At 43.5% G+C, this 21,276-nt stretch overlaps 2 protein-coding genes across 2 annotated transcripts; one reads left to right on the top strand and one right to left on the bottom strand.

The window, feature by feature from the left end:
* Window positions 1-395: 395 nt before the first annotated feature.
* Window positions 396-17,161, bottom strand: LOC142389792 (transcription initiation factor TFIID subunit 4-like). Its single transcript, XM_075474895.1, has 16 exons — window positions 16,798-17,161; window positions 15,844-16,632; window positions 14,572-14,726; window positions 13,928-14,038; window positions 12,073-12,222; window positions 11,867-11,989; window positions 11,694-11,783; window positions 6,712-6,939; window positions 6,481-6,616; window positions 6,006-6,123; window positions 3,645-3,814; window positions 3,441-3,571; window positions 3,209-3,334; window positions 2,296-2,352; window positions 2,095-2,214; window positions 396-1,981 (listed from the first exon to the last, which is right to left on the bottom strand). The coding sequence occupies exons 1-16, from the start codon at window positions 17,063-17,065 to the stop codon at window positions 1,814-1,816; spliced, it is 2,940 nt and encodes a 979-aa protein (XP_075331010.1). The 5' UTR covers window positions 17,066-17,161; the 3' UTR covers window positions 396-1,813.
* Window positions 16,959-20,233, top strand: LOC142389793 (protein LSM14 homolog B-like). The gene is made up of 8 exons (XM_075474896.1): window positions 16,959-18,025; window positions 18,180-18,343; window positions 18,418-18,547; window positions 18,653-18,841; window positions 19,029-19,115; window positions 19,203-19,364; window positions 19,644-19,779; window positions 19,864-20,233. Exons 1-8 carry the CDS (start codon window positions 17,905-17,907, stop codon window positions 20,009-20,011), a joined length of 1,137 nt encoding a protein of 378 aa, XP_075331011.1. The 5' UTR covers window positions 16,959-17,904; the 3' UTR covers window positions 20,012-20,233.
* Window positions 20,234-21,276: the final 1,043 nt, after the last annotated feature.

The raw sequence follows: 21,276 nt of genomic DNA, 5'->3' as shown, positions 1-21,276 counted from the left end.
ATGTTCCTCACTTCCAAGTCGCTTTTGATAAAAGCGACGGGTGAATAATTAAACGTAAAAAAAAACACTGCGTGATGTGGCAGCGCTGACCGAGAAAACACCCTTAAGACGGAAGCGTTTTTTTTTTTGGTTTTAATAAAGATCATCCTCTGTCAATCATTTATAAAATAGGCATTAAAAACATTTTTTTTCTTTTTAAATTCAGATATTTACATATAAACATATGGCTGTGCAAAATGTACAAGTTATTGGCAAGAAAGCACATCATCTCGTTTGTCACGTTTCTCCACATATGAAAAATAAGACATTTTCTTAATTCGAAGGTGTCACGTGATAAATCTACAATAGCAAACAGTATTTACAGTAGTAAAATTTACAAATAAACTTTCTTTTAAAAAAAAAAAAAAAAAAAAAAAAGGCCAAAATCTTTACGAGTATTCGGAATATTAAAAAAAACAACTTATAAAGCAGGTACATTCATCTGATTGACTCGTGTTCGATGGAAAACAACAACAACAAAAAAAAGGGTTATGCATCAAGTGCAGTTCTCACTCATCATAAACCCATGTGACCTCCGTTACTCATAAATATAAAAAACGTGAACCTACGAAGATAAATGACTACAATCGGTAACATTATTAAGATTCGTGTCTACGGATTCTTTTTCAGTGTTTGCGTTGCGGCACATTAACTTTATGCGGTCATTTTGTTTTCGAACATTTTGTTTTCGACAGCATTCCATCTAATTTTTTTTCAGGCCTTCTTTCTGAGGCAACGTCCTACCCAAATGTATTTCAGCTATAAAAAAAATTTAAAACTTGACTTGGGTATAGTCGCCCACACATTCAAATCCACATTTTGGGTCTCATAAGGTAAAACATCGTCGTGTTCCGATATAGTTGCTCTTTCTTAATTGCTTTTTCTTTATCCAACACTGAAGTGAGTCTGCAACAGTTGATCTGAGAACTATGCTCACTGGGATTGAGATGGAGGTTTGTGTTACTGGTGTTAAAGGTTGTGTAGTACTCTTAAAAAAAAAAAAAAAAGATTACCAGCATGAATGTAAAGTATTTACAGTCTGTGTAGACTGTGGTGCAGTCTAAATAAAACACCCAGCGTACATCCTGATGGTAAGAGCTCTAATACTGCCTGAACGCCATGCACAACATGTGACATATAAGCAACCTATCTTTTTGGCTCCAGTTAAGAAAAAAACAAAAACAAGCAAAAGATGGGAGACGGAAAACAAAACAATAAAGCACTAATCCAAGAGAACTGTCGGATAGCTGAATCAAAACATTCAAACGCATATGGCTTAACTTGTTAAGAAGGCAACGCAACGGACGACTCGACAAGATTAGTTTTGGTAAAAACAATCCACAGGCGTTAATAAAATACAGTATAAACGTGTGATAAATTAAAATCTCCGTCAACAGAGTGTTTGCTGAAAACACTCTGAAGAGACTGGCTGCTATGAGTTTCTAGTGCGCAGCATGAGGCAGTACATGAGTCGAGTGTAGTTGGGTGCGACCGGTCTCTGAGGAGCAAACCGAGGCAGTAGGCACAACGAAATTAAGACCGACGTCCGCTCCGTCTCTGAGCAGCATCTGCAAAAAAGGCCCGTGCTCGGTGAGGCTGCCTTTAAGAGCCTACGTCTCTCCCTCTGCGTTTCAGAGGATTCTCTTCCTGCAGCGGAGGTGTCATGATTCAGCAGATCAAAAAAAAAAAGGAACGTCAGCAAGGGTCCGAGAAAACGGCGGTCAACCGCTTCCTTAAACGCCACTGAGGGAGACCAGTCATGTCAGTTCACGCGCTATTTGAGGAAGCCTTTATAGAGCAGCTGCGAGCGACTGGTCTCCTTTTCATTCTCCAGGCAGAAGAGCAGGTCCCGGAGGTTGACTCTGGTAATGCGATGTCGCATAAATTGTCTGGAGCCCGTTCCACTGGAGCCTCCGGGTTGGGAGGGGCCAGACCCGGAGCCCTGGCAGGACGAAACAGGGCAAACACAAAATGTTTTAGCCTTTATGGACTTCTTTAAACAGTCTGAAATAAATATGTGCAAGTTCACCCATCCCCTGGCTCCACGTTCCTCACCTCTGCACTTGCACCCCGAACAGGAGAATCCACTTTCCGTTTTTTCCTGGGGCCAATTGCTGCCAGCGCGGTTAGGTTGGCTTCTCTCTGTCTGATCTGAGCCAACTCCAGCTGCTGCATCTGGAATACACACGATTAACACAAATCGTGACTGCAGTCGTCACAAGGACCATGCGGTCGCTTTATTTTACACGCGCTTACCTCCTTGGCCTTCTGTTTAAGGCGGAGTTGCTCGGGGTCTTCTTGCCGCGACCGAGACTGCAGTAAAGGACATTTTAATATTTACAAGATGGATATGTTCAATTTATTAATAGACTGTTTTATTCATTCCTGCGCTCAGAGTTTGCAAGTCTGTTGCCTGGAGGCAATGTATATTAATGACACTGATCTGAGATTCTTCACTCGCCTCCTCCATGCAATTACGACAGTGTGTAGGATTCTTACTGCGAATTATACTATGTCCTTGTTTGAATAACACAAGGTCAATCCTTGAGGGACTTCAAACTGAAATTCTTGATTTCGTAGGAATCTTAATGACAGAGATCTCAAATATAAGAGCCACGGTGGGATTATTTGTCATGCGAGAGCCAGTTTTTGCCGAGGGTGGCTCAGGAAATACAAGTCAAACTACAGTAGGACTTATCTTAATGAGAAATCTCAAATACACACAATTTCCACAACATTTCCACATCGTGTCGTCGTTCGGAGTCGCGGGAAGAAAAAACGCGGTTGCTTTACAACCCCCGTCGCCTGGCGCACATCAACACGTTTTAATTCGAGACCTTTATGGGCCAAACATTACCCACGAAGGTGAAGAAGAGAACATACATCCTTTCACAAAAATAACAAAGTATCTTTAGAGCAGTTCTGGGGCGCTTGTATTTGACAAATACCCCAATAAAACAGGCCAACCTGCCCAAGGCCTTGTAGACTAAGCAGATATCTGCAGATATTCTTTCAACTCCCAAAACCTGCTGAATGATTGCTTTTTTTTTCGAAATCTGAGGCACCCCCCCTTTGGCTTTAGCTTGATTAATATAAAAAAAAAAAAGATTTGAGGCGGAACGAAACATTTTTAAAGAGTGCTTGCTTCAACAAGGTGTAGTCTGGTTACCTTGGCAGCCTTCAAGAGGATCTCTCGCTCCTGATCCTCCTTCCTTTGCTTCTCCATCTGATCCAGCTGCTCAAAGAATTTGAGTTGAGCTCGCACGTCGCTCGCCTGCTCGTACCGCTCGTGCTCCTGAGGGTGGCGGCAAGTGAGGCGGCGTTACAGAAAGACAAGAAAGCCTTCAGAACAGGGTGAACGGGCCAACTGTCCCAACTCACTCACGTGTTGCTGTAATCACCTTGAAAGTTATGTTCCTCTGCTGCGCGACTTGCGACACCTTTTCCAAGATGTTCCGCAGTCGTTGCTGCGTAGCGTGAGAAATGTAGCTGATCACATCTGTGCCCAGCTCACTCACGCCAAACTTCTTGCCTGTAACAACAACAGCGTGATGAATGGGCCTACAGTAACGGCGCACCGCACACTTTCTCACGTGTTCTCTCACCAATCTGCAGAGCTAACTGAGTGAGCGACGGGGCGGAGAGGAAGGCCTCGTCCTTACAGGAACGAGTCACCATGCCGACAAGCTCGGAGTTGGTTGCCAAGATACGGGCGCTCTCCTCAGACAAGTTGACCCCCGCCATGGAGGCCACGTCATTAATATCATCGTCATCCCTGCATCAAATTAAAAGGTAAAAGGGGAGACACAGAGAGCAACCCAGCATTTAGACAGAATAATCCAGAATAATCCAGACTCACGAAACTCGATCACCTGTTACAAAGTAACTGAGAATATTTCACCAAAATAAAAAAATAAAAAAGGAACACAAACATGTCAATAACAGAAGGAGAGAATAACTGTTAAGAACTTAAATTAACACTAACATCATTATAATGTAATCTGTGTTCAACTGTAAAATACAGAACTACTGATACAGCCCAACTGTCAGCGCAGCAATACTAACAATGTTTACCAATTCAAAGTGATCAGTTCAGCGCCGTTCAGACGAAATGGCCGAACGTCAGCGGAAACATTTCCTACAGCCACTAAGAATCCAAACATTTACCTTAAGTATTCTCTAATGTTAGCATGAAAACCACGCTCAACGAAGAACTGACTCAATGACACTCATTAGCCGCATTCGGACAGAGCCGTTCTAAGAACCGTCCTCCTCGAATTTCGTTCTGATAACTGTCCTCCCCCAGCGGAACTGTTTCAGTCTGCATTCGAGTCGGGACCCGTCTGCCCGTCACATACCTGTCGCAGCCGTCTGCGACAGTGACGTGTTACTTTAGCGCCACACTCAACAACAAAACCCACGAAAAGTAAGGAGAGAAGAAAAAACACCACAAAGAAGCTAATATGGCAAGCGGGAGGCCACCGTGTTCATGGTCTGCATGACGGTAATATTAATCATTGACGATCGCATCAGGCGTCTAACATCGAGGCTGGAAGAGCTCACAGAGAGAGTCAGGATCGAGCGCAGGCGATACTTCTTCGTTTCATGAAGGAAGAAAGGAGAGCAGAGCGCCGCAGACAAAGGAGACGACGTGTAAGTTTAACTTATTAAACACGCGCAGGTTGTGTCCGTGTTGTATGAGGAAACATTTCAGCCGTGACAGCATGACAAGGGGCGTAGCTACCGACCACCACACACCTCCGTCAGATGTGTTCCTATAGAACCCAGAAAAGACCCAGCCTCGGAGAAGGAGCTAAAATGGTTATAGGAACTGAGGGCGATGGTCCCGAGTTCCTGTATGTCTGAATGTGGGAAAAAACGCCCCCGTGGATTAACCCATTGGCGCCGGTTGTTGCGTAGCGCAACATTGTCCCTAACGCCGGTTGTTGCGTAGCGCAACATTGTTCATTTATCATTATTTTCAAGACGCATGCAGCATGTAATGCACAATAATTGGTTCAAATACACATGAGGTGGGTGTTTTCGATTAGCCTGTTCTGCAATAGTGCGTTTGTAGCTAATTTGACAGCTCGGCTACAATGGCTGCGGTTAGACATACTGTGACAGCGATGGAAGTGATGTGGAGTTGGCGCGGCCACACACCATCCAACTCGAAGTGGAGCCCCGTGTCAAAGCAGGAGATGAAATCTTTCATCAGTGTCTGCCTAACTTTTGGAATAATCAAACTACCAACTCGCCGGGATTACTGGAGGCAGAGCAAGTGGCTGTATCAGACAAATGTAGCCCGAGTGATGGCACGAGATCGTTAAGACATGATGTAATTATTTATTCTTGCGCTGCATTCTGACGACTTCTCATTCTTATTTGAGTGGCGTTGCCCTTATGTCAAAAAAAAAGAGAGACCGGTGCGAATTACTGCAGTATGACAACTATGATGTTTTAGAAGTCGTGTCACTGAAGTATACAGTATAACTGCACAATGCAAGATATATTGCAGGTTTTTTTTTATCATTCATAATTATTGCTGATATTATGATTATGATTTAGTTATAGTATAGTAACAGTATAGTAATAGTAGTATAATAAATAGCAGCATTGGGTATTATCCTGAATCATAAAGCAAAACTACATGAACCAAATGTCCAACATTGATTAAAAAAAAAAAAAGTAATACAATCCAGCCAGCGAAATTTTTTAAAATTTTTCTTAGGTGTTTTCAATGAATTGTTTTTAGTTCAAAAAACCCTCAGGCATTGGGGACCTTTTCTAAAAACTGGCTTAGGCATTGAGCAGCCTTTTTTGCAGGTGCTTTAGGCGCCAATGGGTTAAAAGGTTATAGGAACTGCCAAAGGTTCCTACAGTCCGAATGCGGCTAATGACATTCACTTCATGGCACGGAGAACAGTATTTAAGAGACACTGAGGAAATCTGAATGTGCCACTCACTTGAAAGATCCCCCTCCCGCTTCCCTCAGCTTGTTCTTCTGAGCATCGGTGAGAGAAGCCTGACTGAGTACTTGAACGCCTCGGACCCCCGGAGCAAACGTCTGCCTCATAGCTGAGACTGAAAGTCAAAGACATGAACACATGCTCACATTTGTGCAGCTTAGTGAGAAGAACACACATTGCGCATTGAGTTGCCTGTGGTATGAAATGCGCTATATAAATAAAGATTGATTGATTGATTGATTGATTGATTGATTGAAGGAATAATAACAGCAATAAGAAGAATGCATCAGCCGTTTGTCACAATTGCATACTGAAGTCACACGGTGGCAGCAGTAAAATCTGACTTTCTAACACAAATTTATTTTCACAGCACTTACATGACTCTTCCTACTACAAAACTGAGAGCAACGGCGCAGTTTTTGCGCTGACCGCTGACAAAAATTTCATGTGTACACATCTGCTGAACCCACACCTGCTGGTAGCTGTTTGACCACCTGTGGCTGACCCACAATGATCCGGCTCTGAGTTTGTCCTCTGACAGTTACCATGGGAGACTGAGCCAGCGTCACCTGTGGCCTCACCACGGTCCCCTGCTGCTGCGGCACAATCTGCACATTCAGAGACAAAGGACGGGGGACACCGATAAAAGCACAAGCTAGAATCGAAGTGGAAACTCAAATGCAAAAGGCGGGACTAAAATTACCAGTCCGGGTTTGCTGTGAGGCGTCTGAGTGAGGCTGATGACTGTGGCTTTGGTGGCGGCGGTGCCCGTGGATGCGGTGGCGGCGGTGGAGAGAGGAGGTCGCAGCACCACAGCAGTGAGCGCCGTGGAGGCCGCTGCAGCAGGCTGCGCGCTTGGCTGAGGCAGCAGGCTCTGCTGGATGAAGGCCTCCGAGTCCGGGGTCATCTGGCGCAGTGCTGGGAGGCTTCTCTGCAGGCGGAGACAGAGCAGAGGACACGGTGGCAGCTCTTTGGGAAAAAAAAATCGGTGCAATTTATACCCTCAACTACTCTCATGTATCGTTTGTGTTATTTCATGTTTTTACCCATTTATTGAATGTTATACGATATAATCTTTATCTATTTTACATCAAATATGACACATACCTGCGGGGAAAACGTTATAATGATGGCGACAAGGCACCAATGCCCACAGCTTAATTATCAAACAGGGAACGCTTGAATGTTTTTAAGGGTTATCGTGTAGTTAAACTGATTTAACGATGTACTTCGAAGCACTGAGAACACTGATTAAATGTGAAACACGCTCAAACAACTCCCCTCTCCGCAGCACCAGATTTTTTATTTCCCACAGATATGAATGGTTGGAAATGGACTATTAATGACTAAAAAATATGGTAAGGCTATGGGGGGGGGCAGACATCCATGACCATGACTAAACGATCAAATGGCTCAACCAGTTGTGTCGAGTTATCCAAAACGTCTTGGCGTGACCTCCCTCAAAGGGCTACAGCGCAACAGTCGCCCTTCTCACACAGCGGAAAGGACACATTGGTGCGAAAAAAAAGAGACAACTTCATTTAGCTGCTGCTGTTCACTCTTGATTTTCGCAGAGCCACACCAGCGTCCTTACACACAGCACGCCATTGTCGCTCGCTCTTTTCATGATCCTTTCCTCTCTCTCGACTCACTCTGACACGCCGTCCCTCCAGCCAGCGGCAAAATGCAGCCTTACTTTAAAGTAAGCCTCCCTCCGAGTGAGCTTTGGTGTTCCAGAAATAATAAATACCCCCGTACCCAGACATGTTAACCAGAACTGAGATATGTCAAACTGTACAATTCTATTGTGACTTAATCTTAATTAATTCCCATTTTTAAATTATCGTTTCGTAGGCGCCAACTAAATCTAAGGAGGTTGCTTTAAAAAACCTCAGTTCTAAAAGAGTTGGGATGCTGTGTAAAATGTCAATAAAAGCAGAATGTATTGTTTTCAAAGTCTGACAGAAACACGATCATTTTCACAATGGAGCACGGCTCAAATGTTGAAAGTGGGACTTCTTTTACTGTTTCGTGAAAAGTATCAAAGCATCTTGACTATGTCAGAAGCGACAAGTCTCAAAAAGTCGGAACGGAGCCGACAAACGGCAGGAAAGGTGAGTGGCTTGAAGAAGGAACAGCAGGACAACCAATCCATTCATTCATTTTCTGACGATAATCTGAGGTCGGGTTGCGGAGGAAACGGGTCCAGGAGCAAAACCCGACGTCCCTTTTACCAACTACACACCTCAGCCCCCCCCTCTGGGGGATCCCAGGTCATTCCTAGGCCAGAAAAAATACATTTCCAGTGTGTTGTGGGTCTGCCCTGGGATCACCTTTCAGTTTTACATGTCCAAAAAGGGAGGCAATGTACATCGACCTTTGCACGAACCACTGCAGCTGACTGCGAAGCTGTAGTTCTTCTCGAAGCTCCCTCTGTATGCTCGGGCTCCTGCACTCTGTTTCCAGCCCAGCCACACTGCAGGAGGAACGTGTTGCAGCTAAATACTTTGATTGGTAACGTGACTGGGTATAAAAAGAGCACCTTAGAGAGGCAGAGTCTCTCACACGTAGAGATGGGCGGAGGTTCAGCAACCTTAGAACAATTTTTTAAAAATGACGTTTGTCAGTGTAAACTGGTGAAAATTTTTAATCTTTCCATCATCTACAGCACATGATGTCATCAAAGCATTCAGAGAGTCGGGAGACAATCTATACTGGATGTTTGCGATCGGGCAGTATTGCATTAAGAACAGGTATGATTCTTTTGTGGGAAAGCACGGCTCGACATAGTTTGCCGGGTCATCCACAGATGCAGGTTAAAGCTCCATCATGCAAAGAAGAGGTATGTGGACACGAGCCAGAAACGCCATCTTGGCCAAACCTCATTCAAAATTAACAGAGGGAAAAGTGGAAACTGTCCTGTGGTCAGATGAGTCCGGATGTGAGATTCTTTTGGAAATAATGGAAACCCGCATTCTCCGAATCAAAGACGAGAGGGACCATCAACATTGTTGCCTGCCTGCTCTCAGTTAAAAACACCCGCTTCTCTGATAGTATGGGAATGCATTAGAGCCTCTGGAACTGACAGCTGTTACATCTGGAATAGCAGCATTCATGCTGAAAGCTATGTACAGGTTTTCACTAGCTGAAAACTGCCAAACACATCATGAAATGCAAAATATGACAAGGAAGACCCAAAGATTGTCCCGCGTCAGACAACAATGGGACAACGCTCCTCTCCTAAAGGTCCAACAGCTGGTATCCTCAGTTCCCAGATGTTTACAGACTGTTGTCAAAAGACTGTCGACATTTGTAATGTTTTCTCATGACCTGCTGTGTATGAAACTATTGCTTTATGAGATGAGCAAATCACCGCATTCTGTTTTTAATTCACATTTTCGATGGCTGTGACTCAACCATGTGGGTTACCGATGGCAACCAAGAAACACCCGCAGACTCTCGCAGCATGCGCTCGTGCGAGCGTCTGCGGTATCTCACCCGATGAGTGCACAGTGTCTGTGAGCAAATGAGTAAGTTAGCCGGCGTGCCGCTTTTTCACTTTTCAAGCAAGCCTGCCTGTTATGGCTCCAGTCCAGCGTTCAGCTTTTAACTTTGAAGTGAGGGATGATGAAGAAGAAGTTAAAAAAAATTATCCCTGCAACACGCTGCCCACACTTTAGCCTGACCGTGATCTGTCCAGCCACGCAACAGGTTTCTGTTTGCTCCCGTTTCCCACTATGCTGTTACCCTAAAATCAAAAAGGACCCACCGGCACAAAAGAATGCTTGAACTGCTAGACATATGTGCTGTTGGCAATTGTAACCTGTGGACATGACGCAGAGGCTACTATATCTTCAAGAGAAGTCTAGATGGTCGTCTATATTTTAGAATCATTGTATTAGGAATTTTTATGCGCAAAGCAGACTTATTCTTGTTCTAAGGGAGAATGAGAATAAGGCACAGCTGCCAGCTCACTGGAAATGATGCAACGGCACGCCGTGAGAATACATCGTCATTTTTTTTTTCCCCTTTCTTTTTGGAGCTCCTTTTAATGAACTAGATCATTGGGACCCTTGTCAATGTAAGAAAGAGTGAAACTATTGATCTGTGGATTACTCAAGGGCTTTATATCAAGATGAGGGACCTGTAATTTATTTCTTGGCATCGATCGAACCCGCTGTAGTATCGTAAAACGCTTTGCAATAGTTAAATCACAAGAACTACAGCTTCCTGTCAGTGTGACTTATGTGCAGCCACCCTCACACGTCCCTTGTGTACACGGCTAAGTTGTGTAGAAAAGAAAATAGTAATCCTGTGTCTACATGCAGAGTATCGCCATAGATAAAAAAGAAAAAGAAAAAAAAGCTGTTTAGTTGTAGCAAGAGTCGGCCAAATGCTCAAGAACGCTTTCAGATAAAGCTGCACATCACCTGGGAAAAAAGGCAACGTCGAAGAAGAAATAAGGTCTAGAATTCGACGAACAGCATTTGATGAGAGCACACTGCCAATTTGTAAACACGAGGACGGGAAAATTCTGCTTTGAAATTGTCTGGCACAAGAAGCATTGCTTTAAAAGTCAGGTAAAAAAAAAAAAAAAAAAAAAAAAAGATTCTACTTGAATATCTGAACTTTTTGGCATGCAGTCAAAAAAAAAGAAGTAAAAATTGGCTCTACATGTCCAAAATGATCCAAAGTATGCTTTAAAATAGGGGTGCACCGACTGCAGTTTTCTGGTCGATCACTTAAAAACCTGACCTGCCGATTCAGATTTTTTTATTTTTTATTACTGACACTGTCGGGTTATAAGGTCAGTCTGACAGCATACACCTTCAATGTCCCAATCTTATTTTATTGAGAAACATTGAACATGAACTGTACACGAGGTAGTCAGTCAGCCCTCTCTCACGGCAGAGAAAAAGGGAAAGTGCCGGATTTCAGGCCTTTGCGGAGGTAGATAAGATCGGTTTCGCATGCAAGCATCGGCCAATGTCCGATCACCCAAAAATTAAGGAAATCGGGGACGATCGGTGCACCCCTACTTTAAAAAAAACATCACAAAAATCTGTGGGTACATTTTAAACATGCCCCGTGTACAAGAGTGCTTATACATGGGTACAAAAAGCTAGATATGATCCAGAAGGAGCTACAAAGTGCAGACCTAGTGAGACCCAAAACTAAGTAGTTTAAGGTCATTTGAATAACTGGTCTGCTGCAGGGAATGTACTCGGACAGTTTCTAATGCAACACTCGCAGTGGGGTTACATTACTGTTGTTGTCGCCGCCGTCGGAAAGAAACAAACAAAGCGATGGAGAATGCGTGCATCACGTTTCTGCAATAAGCATGCTCATCAAAAACAAAATGTAGAGGGAAGTAGCTTCATCTTGCTCTTCGTTCGCCATCTTTCTCAAATGAGTTTGTTGTTGTTGGTGGTGAAGCGGTCAACTGGAAGTGGCTCTATTAGCAATAGTTGAAATGGGTACAGCACCACCTATCGTACGACATGCTTTGTGCCAATGATTCCATTCATTCAACGCCATATATCCAAGGATAACTCAAATTAGGAGCATAATCCAACTATAGCTATAATTGAATTAATCTCATCATGTACCCATCACCCACTGATCGATGGAATATGCCCCTACTTTCACACATGACCGTATCGCCGGGTTTGTTGGTGAACTCACCTTAAGGAAAGGTACAAGGTACGGTTGAGGTGAAGAGCTTAGCTCCCTGTACAGCCTGCTGGTAAAATCTTCAGGCTCTAGCTTTCCCTCCTGTTAAAAAAAAAATACAGGGGATCACATCAAGAGACAAAAGACATAAAAGAGAGCAGAGACATGTCGAGAGAGGAAAGTACCAGCAGGCTCTTGACCAGCTCCTTCACATTCGCCGTGGTCTCAGATGACTGTTTTCCGTTGGACGCCAGCTTGATGAGCGTCGACAGAAAGTTTCGACACTTTTTCACATTCTCCAGCGTTTCCTACACGCACGAAATAGTCCGCGGTTAACTTTCTCGACAGAGTGGACAGACGAAAGCATTCAAAGTTAGAACGCGTCTCTTACAGCGGAGATCTGCGTTGGAGGGACAGGCTTCCCCGTGGCCGCCACGGGCCCCACCCTCTGGGCTACTGCCGCCGCCGCAGGCTGAACCGTGGTGGGCGTTCCTAGCGGCTGCCCCGTGGCCGTGGCAGTTCCTCCCAGCATGATGGTGTTCTGCACGAGATGAAGGAAAAGAAAAGAGTAAAAGCTTTGCTGGGTGTCTGGTTTCGCGGCACGGAAAACTGAACATTTACAACGATGTAATACGACTGTTCTCTTAATTTTATTTTTTTTTTTTTTTTCCCAAGACACTGACACAGACACCCCAAGGCTCTATGGACCCCATCGGTTCTTATCTTCCAGTGAAAATAACAAGCTAGAAACAAAAACACAAACAATCTGAAAATCTAATGAAGTTTAGAAAGAAATTCTTGACCGCCAAGGGAATTTCCAAGACAACCTGTACACTCCAGCATGTCAGAGAAGGAAATCGGTCCTAATTGATCAAACAGAAATGTGTTAAAAGCTGTACTTCTCTCTGCAAGAGTGGTAAAAACACTTGTATTAACGGTCTCATTCCTGACAACAACAGCAGAGCCATCCCCGGCGTGTGGACCGATACTGATTCCCTGAGGAATGGAGGTCATATTGTAAAATACAATCTCGAAAACACACAGACTGAACACACACGTTTTGGGGCCGATTTTACCAGCGTACTGGATCATCACATTTTTGGTGCAAACAGTTGAAAATCATAACTAGGGGAAATGTCTTGTAAGCAATCTGTGAGCCGATTGTGTGAGTTCAAGAAACACAATTTTTTTTTTTTTTTTAAAGATAAGAGATTGTGGCCTTGGGTTAAAAAAAATTTGATTTAAGAAAAAAGGAAAGCATTCAGGGATGGCTTTTACAGCCGTCAGTACTGTTATTTTATGTCTTGGTGAACGCAGGCGAGAACGGGGGATGAGTTATTATGACTAAGATGGTGATGGTGTCGTTGATGTCACCGAGTCACAGGAGGTGGCCGTGCACAGGTCGCAGCAATGGCTGGTGCAACCCTTTATGCACCACCGACAGCAGCTGCTGCAAGATCTTCAGGATTAGTGAAAACATCTTGAATATTTGCAGCTGCGCTGAAACATACGTAATAGATTTCAGTGCAGAGCTCAACTAGAAGCATTAGTGCTCCCAACAGGACATTTAGAACTCGGCCTAAATGAACTCATCGGCCGCACATGACTTGTTTCCTAGTGAATTCAGTTCTTTTTCCTCCCCCAACAATAAAAAGAGATGAATTGTGCTGTCCGATTTGTTGATTCCTGCTTTCCAAATGCGGCACTTGATTAGAACAACTGTTTCAACACATCCAAAGCCTCACGCTGTCAGCGCTCTTCCTAACTGTGATTATAGTTCATGGTCCAATCAGCAAACTTCATTTTTCCTGAAAATGGACAACGGCAGAGTTTGGCATCCTACATGAAACGCGTGGCGTTCATTTTCTTTTCTTTAGCCACGTGAAGTGCGGGAGCTTTTCAAGCCGTTTTCACAGATTCTAGACCGCCGTGTAAGAGAGGGGACTGGATGATAGTTTCTTTTGAAAAAATTAATCCACCTTTCAAACGGCCGAGTAAAGCTAGAGTGATGGACAGTTGTTCACTAACCAGGCACAACCTCCAAAAAAATGGTCTCTATATGCAACTAAATGGCTGCAATCTGGAGTATGACATAAAAACTGGGTGGTTTGGTTTAACCTGATCGTCTCTTCAGCTTTTTGTTGTCGGCGCAGACAACCTGACACATTTTAACAGCATTTTGGACTTGATCATTTCATACACTGCTCTGGGCATTAAGCATCCTAGAAGACTTTCTGACACGTTACCTGCAGCACAGGAGGCCTCTGCAGCGTGGTGGTGGCCGTCACCGTGCTCGGGACTTGTTTGATAATGGTGGCGGGGGTAACTGGACGAGTCAGAGCTGATGCACCTGGAGTCTGCAGGACAGATGTAGACAGGTAAGGAGATGCTATCGTGTGTGAAGAGTTGAAATAGATGATAAAGTGCAACTGATGGCGTCTGGGATTCGAATCAGGAGCCTGCTTGCTGTGAGACGACGGTGCTAACCTTGCCCCCAGATTCAAACTTTTTAAGGGTTTTGGAGAGAAGATATTCTTCAAAACACATGAGAATGCTTCAGTATCAACATAAAATAGGTTGTCTACTTTCAATAAAAACAGGGTTTAAATATGTGTGAAAGTCATTGCTTATTATTTTTCCTTTATTTTGTTACAGAAGTGACAGACTGGATTTACAACATAAAATTTTTTTTTTTAAATCCTTTCAAAGGTTTGTGATCAATTTAGCTGCTAAAGACGTATTGGACTGTTCCGCTAGCATCGCACTGAAACACAGTCTGTGTTCATTCTGATCAAAAAGTGCAAAACACAGCTGTGTGTGAGAGCGCATGAGCTGAATTGAGTCCCATTTTCTGTGTGTGCCCGTGCCCAGGCCTCCAGGAGACCTGTACCTGTAGGGAAGTGATCTGGACAGGTGGAGTGCTGGCGGGGGCCGCGGGTCGTGGTGTCATGGCGCTTTGCGACTGCGACTGAGCTTGCATCTGAGCCAAGGTCTGCTGGTGAATCATCAGCAGCTGCCCACTATCACTGCGGACCAAGACCATGCCTGCACGTGGCAAAATGCCCCGGGGGGGGGTTAACACGTCAGAGTCACTGCTTTTCATGTCCTCATCAGCAAATAGACAGCTTTATGCATGTGTGGAGTTTCTGACTCAAAACTGCACACACTCACCTGCAATCCCAGCGAAGCCAACACATTTCCATCCAGTCGAAGAAAAAAAAAAGAAAAGACATCAGTCCGACTGAAATAAGCCACAAACATGGTAATAGCAAACGGAAACATTTCAAGCTACAGCACATCATAACATTTTTTTTTCTTTTTAAAAAAAAAACAAAAAAAAAAAACTTGCATTTAGCCCAAGTGAAGCTTTTACAGTATCTTGTCACTGGAGCAGGGGGGGTGCAGCCAGCCCACCAAACAGGTGACTCAAGTACATTTACATCCAGAGAGGCAGAATAGGAGTAACAAGCAAGGAAAACTGGCATTGCTTCTTTTCAAAGTTGCAAATGGACTCAAGTTATCAAAAGACGCGGCTAAACTGCATTTGTCCTATGAATCTGATGGTTGTGGCTCATTTTGGTCTGACAGTCCACTCTCAGGACGGAACACCTCCGATCACTGGAGCACGAATAAGCGAGCACTTCTGTACATCCAAATAATCCCATTTTTCTAACTTCTGCCAACATAAACCTAGATTAGTCCCTCAATGAATCAATCTTAAGGTGTAAAAGCTTGGTCTACCAGCTGAGTACTTACAAATGATTGAACTGTTCATAATGGCACAGTTTAAAACACACAGGAGATGGAAAGTTAACAGCTGTTGAAAGGAGAACAGAATGCAATTGTCTCAAACAAGACAAAGAAACAGGAATCAATAGATTGCAACAAAATGCTACTCTGATATACTCTAGTTGGGCCGACTGCCCTCAAGGCTTTTTATCTGTTCTGCTGTTAGAACCTTGTCCATCTCTAATCTCATGTTTGAGGCCTCAGAAGACAATCAATTGGATGTCATCTCTGCTTACTACAAAAAGTGTCTGAAACTATCTTTTGCCTACAAGGCAGCAACAAACTCTCTGACACATTTCTGCAGCTTGACACGAGCTTTAAAAACTAATTCAGAGAACTTCAGGTTTGCTCTCAAACTTTACAGTTAATTTACCTGGAGGGAGCTGAATGTTCTGGACATTTGTGGCGTTTTGTTGAGGCTGAGTGAGCCGGGGAGCCAACACCTGTGTAGCAATGGCTCGTATTCCACCGGCAGGAGTGGCAGCGATGGTTGAAGGTACTGAAGTCCTGATGTTTTGCAAAACAGTCGGACTCCTCACCGTCGTCCCCGTCGCGACAGTCGATGTCACGACGTGTGCGCCTGTTATCATTACAGTTTTAGTGGAGTCAGTTTTGCTGACAAGAGAGCCAGTCGTGCTGGTAACACTAACAGGCGGCGACGATGTTAAAACAGTGATCGGATTGACTGCGCTTTGAGAGGTGTTGCTGGAAGTTTGCATAGGTGGCCTCACAAGCGTGACTGTGGGTACAGTTTTCACAGAGGACTGAGACGCAATCACGGACGAGGACGCAGCATTTTGAGCACTCAGAGGAGTTCGAATAATAGTGCTCGGTGCTGCGGCGCCTTCTTTAGTGACAGAAACAGGTCCGTTGACAAGAGTGACAGCGGGCTGCGAGCTGTCAGCTGATCCGCCTCCGGGGATGTGACAGTTCACCACCGCGGCGCTTCCATTCAAAGTTTGAGCACCGCTCGATCCGAGTTTCTCAACTCCAGGTGTTGCATTCGGTACAACCACAACAACTCCGCTCGCTGTGACCGGCTTCGACTGACTCTGAACGGCTGCCGCGCTCTGTTCAGCCGCCGGGGTGATCCCAGCTGCCCCATCCATGCTGGAACCGGGGGACCCCGCACTGTTACTGACACCTCCTTGAACTCCTGCCCCTACAGCAGCGGAAACATGTGAAAACAAGGGGAGTGTCGAACAACTGTCCGGTTTGCATTAGTTACGGGAAAATGACAACTGAAATCAAGTTACAGCCGAAATTACTAGAACAACGTGACCAAAATGAGCTACTGTTAGCTAACAGAAGTGCGCAGCTATCTTACCTGCTTTAGCAAGCTCTTGTTGTGAAAGTCCCATTTTGCTGCCCTGAACATTGAAATTACTGCCTACAGATGAAATGCCGACGTGATTTGACGCAAACTGAATCTTAGCCGTTGAGTTCACGTGACTTGCTCCTTTTACCTTAGAGTCCAGAGATCCGACTGGATCACTTACTACTTTTTCGTCTACCTCTCTGTTCAAGAAAACATCATCCAACAAATCGGAGCCCGCCGCCATCTTTTCCTTGCTACGCTCGTTCTTTAGACGCATGCGCCGATTGGATGAACCTCCAATGACGCAGCCGCACCAGACGTTGTGATTGGTTCCTGCAAGAAAATAAAGTGTGGAACAAATGGTTGACGGCTTCAGAGTATACATCAACAGGGTTATGTGTTGGCTGCGCTGGGAAGACGGACGGAGCCGTTCATTGACTAGTGAATGACGAGACTTTGTCCAACAAGGGAACTCCCTGAGAGTTTCTTTGCTGTTCAACATATCTTTACAGATTTCCGTACGGTATTAAAGCATTTTGCACTCGTTTGACTTTTATCATATACTCCGAGTGGTTCAAAATGGCTGCGTGTGTGTGTGTGTGCTGTTTTTTTTTTTCTATGAAGTCTGCAGCAGACCCGTCAATTTCTACACACAGTGAATTTGGCCTGTCTCGAGGACAAAGTAAATAAGACCAACACCTAAGCGACGAGCCAGTGTTTTATTTGTTTAATTTAATTAATTATTTTTTTCTTTGGAATTTATGTTGACATATGAACGTGCATTATTTGCGACAACCAATTTCTCTTTATCAAATACCTATACATATATGAATAAAATATCAAAGCCCCCAAAAACTGCCCATATGTTTGTTACAAATAATCATCCCCAGTTTTAATCAAATATTGCGTGTTATTAGAGGAATGTTTTGCAGTTATGCGGAATGACGGTAATTGACGTGGTTTCGACAGGTGAGTTAACACTCGATCGATGGGCGTGGTTTCAAGTCATGTTTGAATCTGTATAAATTGTTTCCGGTTCCTTCATTGTTTGAATGGCGCCATGTGTTGTCAGTCGTGAAAGAAATCCACAGCACATCTCCCGAATATCGTCCAGCAATGGCTTCAACCAAGCCATACATTGGCTGTAAAATAGGGTTGATTTCCAAAGCCCAGAATCGTTATGAGGGGATTTTGTATACAATTGATAAAACAAACTCTACAGTAGTGCTGGCAAAAGGTGAGTGGTGCAGATCCTGAGGGCCTCTCAAGTGAGCATGTTTGTGGTGTTTTTTTTTTTTGTTTGTTTTGTGTTTAATTAAACGTATGAAGTCAACACTATCAAGACTTGAATGGGGCTTCTTCAGCTTTATCAAGCATACTCTTTTACTTAGTGAAATGTTTCGGAACGGAGGGACGACCCACTGACAGACCAACACCGGCTAAAGATGATATATATGAATATATCACTTTCCGTGGAAGTGATATCAAGGATATCGCGCTGTGTGAACCTCCAAGACCCTACCATGGCCTACCTCCTGATCCTGCAATAGTACAAGTACAGTATAAAATAACTGGTTTATGCCCCTTGGGCAAGGATATGTGTTAAATTGCTTTGACATCTCTTTTCAGTCATCCAGTACAGGTTCATCAGGTATCTACTCAGCTCTTGGGCCGTTTAGTCCCCTAAGGATGCCTGCTTACAATCAGCTAGGAGCCAGCTCTGTACTCAACCAACAGTATGCTGCAGCTCTTGGTCTTGGTAAGTCAACTAGCAACAATTTTTTTTTTTTTTTTTCTTTAAGATGTGTGTGTGTGTGTGTGTGTGTGTGTCTGTCTGTAGTGTTTTGCTTCACTTTTGATGCAGGCCCTGTACTCCCAGACATGCACGTTAGACGCGGCCCCATGGTAGAAAAGGCTGTTCAAACCATCCAGGTGGAAGGACCTCAGCAGAGGGGAGGTTCAACTGTGCCCCAGGAGCAGTGGTGGGACAGGCGGAGGCCCCAGAGGACCAGAAGAGAGGATACCCAGACTCGAAGGGACAGTGGCACTCTCGGTAAGCTTGCAGGGTTGGAGTTATCAAAGTGTTTTTTGTTTATTTTTAAAGTGCTTTCTCCCTTCAACTGAATTGGAAGGAATGGCTGAAACTGTTAATCTCTGGTGCATTTTTACAGTAACATACCTCTGCAGATCCATCTGTGCAGATTTTGGTTTTTCTATATTTATGTTTTTTCAAATTTAAGTGAAGTCGGGCCCAGGTGTGACTGCTTCTCGGCAGGAAAGTAGGCAGCAGAATATTGAAAACCGGCCACAACCCAGAAGACGACAAGGTAATATGTAAAAGTACACGTTAAGTAAGTGGAAATTTTTTTTATTTATTTTTTTTTCACAAACTTTTTTTTTAAACTCACCCTTAGGACCAAGAAGACGCAGGACCCGTCGCAGAGGCCAGCTCATAGTGGCTAATGTTCCGTCTCCCATCCTCAAGTTCGAGACAGACTTCGACTTTGTTTCCTCAAACGCACAGTTTATTAAGGAGGAGCTCGAGAGGGAGGTGCAGGAAAGAATGAAAATAAAGGGTGCGTCAAGAGAAAGTGGTTTGGCTGCATTTGGGCAGGAAGTACAATCATATCGTACCATTGTAGAAATGGTTACTATTGAGAAAAAGTAACTTTAAGTTTTTACAGATGTGTCCAAAGCAGCTTTGTTCTTAATGGTCATTATGACCTGACAATAGGATTGGGGATAAGTTGACAAGGCCCATGAATTGAGAATCTGTAAATCTGGCGTTTAACATGCATACATTGTATTTGGCCCTCCAGTCTATCACTGTTGTTGCAGTACATGTTTTATTGCAGATGGAAATCATGAGCTCGAAGAGAAGTCGAAAGAAGGGAAGCGCTCCACTGCAGAGGATGATAATTTTGGGCCAAAATGCTACTACAACAAAGCAAAGTCCTTCTTTGACAACATCTCCTCAGATAATGGGTTCAGGTGACTTAATTGGCTGTCCTCCTTATTCAATATTTGTTTGAGTTTTTCTGATTTGCTTAGTTTTATGCCTCTGTGCGGTTTCAGATTGACATGGGCAGAGGAGCGGAAACGCAATCTGGAGACTTTCGGGGTACCTGGACGATTTTTCAGGGGCCAAGGCTTCAGAGGCCGACGGGGAAGAGGTGCTGCTCAGAATCTACCTTCAAACAGAGCCCAGAGTGGACAGCTGTAAATTCTGGAGTTTGATATAAAGGCAAACTGTTAATATTTGCTTCATTTTTTTTTTTTTTTTCCTAATGGGACTGCTGTCGATGGATCATCAAACTGTTGCTATGAATTTTGTTGATCCTGACCCATATTGCCAGGACTCATTTATGTTATCAATATGGGAAGTCTTATTTATTTATTTTTTTCTTTTGAATAATTGAGAGATTAGGTCTCCTTTTGATTTTCTGTTGAGGGTTTTTCACTCCTGAAATGTTATGTTCGTTAAAAACTCTTTATTGGCCTCTTTGCCAATCTTGATTTCTACATTCATTTAATTTGCAAATGATGCCAACTGTAAACATGAGCATAAAATGAACTAAACATGTATTTAAATTGTGTGTATCACTTTATTTTTGAGGCACTGAATTGACCAGCTATCTTGTGTAGATTAAATGGACAGAGCTGATGCTCTTGTCTCATGCAGTGTGAACTTGAGGAAACAACTTCATAGGGCTGTTTGAGAACGAACATGTTGAGCCCTTGTCAAATGCAGTTTCACTGTAATTGGGATTTCATGAGCTTAATAATTGCTATGAGACCACATTACTAATATTGTTTACGGTCTATTCAAGCAACGGATTAACTGTCTTGACAGTTTATTTTCAAACCATTTTAGCCATCCCACTTTGTTGTATGTGGTTGCGAAAGGCGGCGGCATACATTGAGCGATTTAGGACAATTCATTATTACGTTTTAAACGTGGAAAATAGGCATTGAAGGGCATGTTGAAGTTACAAGGCCGACCCAGTTATTCAAAGTTTAAGTCTTGTGCTGCTGACAATTACGTGAATACCAAAAAAAAAAGTTTGTGCTACAAATGGGCGTAATTCACATGTAATTGAGAACCTTTTACAACTCTACTATAAGAATGAACACATTTCAACTTAATCTTGTTTATATATTGACATAATTATTCATGATTTCTTTAATCCGAGCCTCTAATACTATCTATTGAAAAAATTATTTATTTTATTTTACATAATGAGTTGTAAAGATTTCGGATTTAACTTAGTATGCATTAAACAAGGTGATGTATGGTTTCTCTAAGACTTGTATAAATCACAGATTACAGACTAATTCCTTAGTATGAAATTGATGCCCTGTTGCCCGAATTAGCCCTTTTAAGATTAGAATTTGGAAAGAAGACCCAACATGAATGATAACTAATAACTAATATGAACACAAGACGCATCATCCAAAGAATTGCCTTTGAAAGTTTTCCAATAATTG

The sequence above is a fragment of the Odontesthes bonariensis genome, chromosome 10 (genome assembly GCF_027942865.1).
Source record: "Odontesthes bonariensis isolate fOdoBon6 chromosome 10, fOdoBon6.hap1, whole genome shotgun sequence".
NCBI lineage: Eukaryota > Metazoa > Chordata > Actinopteri > Atheriniformes > Atherinopsidae > Odontesthes > Odontesthes bonariensis.
Note: the sequence above shows the minus strand (reverse complement) of the source record. Positions and strands in the feature narration are given on the sequence as shown.